The following is a 3,534-nucleotide window of genomic DNA, read 5'->3' on the forward strand; positions in this document are numbered from 1 at the left end:
CTCTCCCGCCCATGTAGCTTCCATGTAGCCTCTCACGGAGGTGGAGTTTGCCGACGGGAGAGCGCGTCTTCAGCAGGAGCGGCACAGGTGTGCCAGTGTAGTGCGGTCGTGTAGACTTGCCCTTAGATACTTGTACCTATTACAAAAACCAAGATTTTTCACTCAGAAAAATGTGAAACAATGAAATGAAGCTTTAAAAATGAAAATAATTATCAGCTGTAGTTACAAAAGAGGAATGAAATTGAACAGAAATAAAACACCCAGAACAACTATAAAAGAACAACTCTTCAAGCTACTTAATGGCTGTGCATCTGTTCTCTTTCTGTTGGGGGAGGAGGGCTAGTGACTGTGACCCCCTCCCCCACTCCCTTGGGAGTTAAGTTCAACAGGTTTGTCTAGTCAGGTTAGCCTGTAGACTCTTCGAGGCAGGGACCATGTCTTTTTGCATATTTAATGTGCTTTGTAAACCACCATGTACACTGATGGCCTGGTATACAAATAAAGATACACATAGAATGTCTGCTCTAGAAGATTCCAACCAATCAAGATGCTCAACTTTCAATTAGTTCAACTTTTTCCCAAAAAGGTGGCATTAGCATGTATTGAAGTGGGTGGTCAAGACATTGAAGTAGGCTTGCCAACAGATAGCACCATGATACAATGAAAAAAGTTAGGCCATCACCTACATCAGGGCATTCTTGCTGTAATATTTGACAATATTTGGCCATGGTCAAATAATAGGCAGTTAATTGACATTATCTGACTGATCAATTGACTGGCTTGTCGAGCCGATACCGTGTCCAGTTCTGGTGTCAACAATTCAAGAAGGATGTTGATAAAACTGGAGACGGTTCAGAGAAGAGCCATGAGAATGATTAAGGGATTTGAAAACTTGCCTTGTAGTGATAGACTCAAGGAGCTCGACCTATTTTAACAAAGAGACGGTTCAGGGGTGACTTGATCACAGCCTATAAGTACCTACATGGGGAACAAATATTTGGTAACGGGTTCTTCAGTCTAGCAGACAAAGCTATGACAAGAGCCAATGGCTGGAAGTTGAAACTGGCCAAATTCAGACTGGAAGAAGATGTACATTATTAACTGTGAGGGTAATTAACCATTGGAACAACTTGCCCAGGGTTGTGGTGGATTCTCCCTCGATGGAGATTTTTAAACAAGACTGGATGTTTTGTTGATTTGCTCTAGTTCAGGGGTCAGCAACCTTTCAGAACTGGTGTGCCGAGTCTTCATTTATTCATTCTAATTTAAGGTTTCGCGTGCCAGTAATACATTTTAATGTTTTTAGAAGGTCTCTAAAACAGCTGTTTTGCGCGGCAAGCCTGGGAGGGAGGGGGGAGGTGGGGGAACGCGGCGCACTTGGGGGAGGAGGCGGGGCCAGGGCGGGGATTTGGGGAGGGGTCCAATAGGGGCAGGGAGGGGTGGAGTTGGGGCAAGGGTGGAGTCAGGGCGGGGCCGGGGGCGCGAGCACCCACCGGCGCAGAAAAAAGTTGGCGCCTGTGGTCCCTTCTGCCCTTGAGACCTGTCAGTTTGTCAGTCTTTGAACTCTTTGATCCATGTGGACCATGTTCATTTTGTATCATTCTAGTTTTATAATCAATAGATTTTAGATTTTGCTGCAGCCGCCTGCTCTGCATATGAACCTTCACATACTAACATGTCGCTTCCCGCCCCCACCATCCCCGGTCCCCAGAGCTGGGCCACAGCCAGGAAGAGGATCAGATCTTCACCTTCCTGCCTCAGCAGATCGAGCAGGGGCCCAGCTTGGAGCCGCTGAAGGACCAAGTGGCAGTGGAAGGCAGCCGTACCTGCCTCCAGTGTCACATTGAAGGTAACTTCCTATGAAAGCCTGCAAGGCTGCCCACCCCCTCAATGACTGAAGTCCTTGGAATGACCTTGTCCCCTGGCAGGGAGCTTGCCCTCAGGGGCAGGCTCTGCAGGGCCTAAATTGCTCTTGTGCAACAGGGGAAGCCTTGTGCACGAATGGGGGCTGCACATCTGTCAATACAATCTGTAGCCTGACAGCTGTGTGCTTTGAACTCTCACAAGCTAAGCAGCGTTGGTGCTTGGATGAGACTTTCTTGGGATACCTTGATACTCTAGGCAAGGGGGCGTTGATGCACTAGGTGATTATCTTGTACTGGATTAACACCTGGCATGGTGCTAGGCGCCGTGTTGCTGAATATGTCTGTCCCCTAGTAGAGGACACTGCAGTGCAGCACTGGTTGCAGGGTGGTTAGGGACCTGAGAAGCTGTGATGTGACACGCAACTTGGGAGACCCAGTAGGGTCAGATAAACGTCCCAAAATTCTGGGTGGCCCGGTGGACCTTTGACCCATCACTGTGGCCTTCTTCCCTGGCAGGTTTTCCCCACCCGGAGGTGACATGGCTCTGGAACGATGCCCCTATCCAGGAACATCCTCGGCTCCCCATAGACGAGGAGGAGAATGGAAGCTGCTCCCTCGCCATTGCGAGGCTCTCGGTGGAGGACACGGGGCAGTACGTGTGCAGGGCCACCAGTGCCGTAGGGGAGGCGGAATGCAGTGCCAGGCTGATGGTACAGAGAGGCAGCAACACGCAGACGCCAAATGCAGAGGAGGGCCCTGGAACTGACCAGCCGTGAGAGCCGCAGGCCATGGGCTCTCTGCCCGGCATTGGCGGCATGGCCTGCAGGAGGCGCTCTGCTTCCAGTCCGGCTCTTTCCCTCATCCGTCGTTATTTTTAACTCCATCGCTGGGCTCCGGGAGTGAACCTTGCTGCGCTCTGCTTCCCACTGTGCCGGGACGTGGCAGGCAGCCACAGAGTGGGCAAGAAGGGCCCAATCCTGCAGGCCCCAAACAGGCAAATCCCCAGTCAATCCATTTCCCAGTGCAGGGAGTCTGGCCTGTGAGGATCGAGCCCGAAGTGCCTAGACCAGCCTCTCTGCTTCCACCTCCCCTCTGCCAGGCTGGGCCCTCGTGGCCCAGCCACAGGGCAGCACAGGGCGGGAGGGTGGATTTCCCTTAACTCTGCAACCTCTCTGAGCCAGGGGCAAGGCTGGTCCCACTGCCCCACCGAACATGGGGCAAAGTACAAAGCCAAGGAGCAGGTTGCTCCCGCCCCCCCAATGGTGGTAACAAACTCAGCTGTAAATCTCATTAAATCCCAATATCCTGGCTTCAGCCAGCGTATGTAGCGTGTGGGATCACTCAAGTATCAAGTGTTTTGGTTAGAACGGCTGCAGCCTCCATGCCCACCCCTCCAGCTGGCCGAGGGCCTGACGGAACGAACACGCCTTTTGGCCCGTAGGGTACCAGCGATCACTTAGGCCTGTTTCCCTGCCCGCGGGTTCCAGCCACGCGTTCGGAGTTCAGCTTGGTGCTGAAGTCTCCAGAGATTGCTGCTTTGTTTTCTCTCTTACCTGCTTTTCAGCAGCCACCTGCCCGTCAGTAGAGACTCCAGCCACGGCGCCCCCTGTCTGACAGGGCCCAGAGGTAGCTGGGTTCTTGCAGGGTTAATGGCCTTTTTCAGAAGTGG

The 3,534-nt window shown here is 52.3% G+C and overlaps 1 protein-coding gene across 1 annotated transcript in view; it reads left to right on the forward strand.

Moving 5' to 3' along the window:
* LOC112112388 (myosin light chain kinase, smooth muscle-like) overlaps positions 1-3,188 on the forward strand; it is a 19,260-nt gene extending 16,072 nt beyond the window's left edge. The window contains exons 9-10 of the mRNA XM_029913143.1: positions 1,712-1,849; positions 2,382-3,188. Coding sequence (XP_029769003.1) covers positions 1,712-1,849; positions 2,382-2,641 — 398 coding nt within the window. The 3' untranslated portion in view covers positions 2,642-3,188. The remainder of the gene's footprint in view (positions 1-1,711; positions 1,850-2,381) is intronic.
* Positions 3,189-3,534: the final 346 nt, after the last annotated feature.

This window comes from Terrapene carolina, unplaced genomic scaffold, assembly GCF_002925995.2.
Source record: "Terrapene carolina triunguis isolate 2854851 unplaced genomic scaffold, T_m_triunguis-2.0 Scaffold495, whole genome shotgun sequence".
Taxonomy (NCBI): Eukaryota; Metazoa; Chordata; order Testudines; family Emydidae; genus Terrapene; species Terrapene triunguis.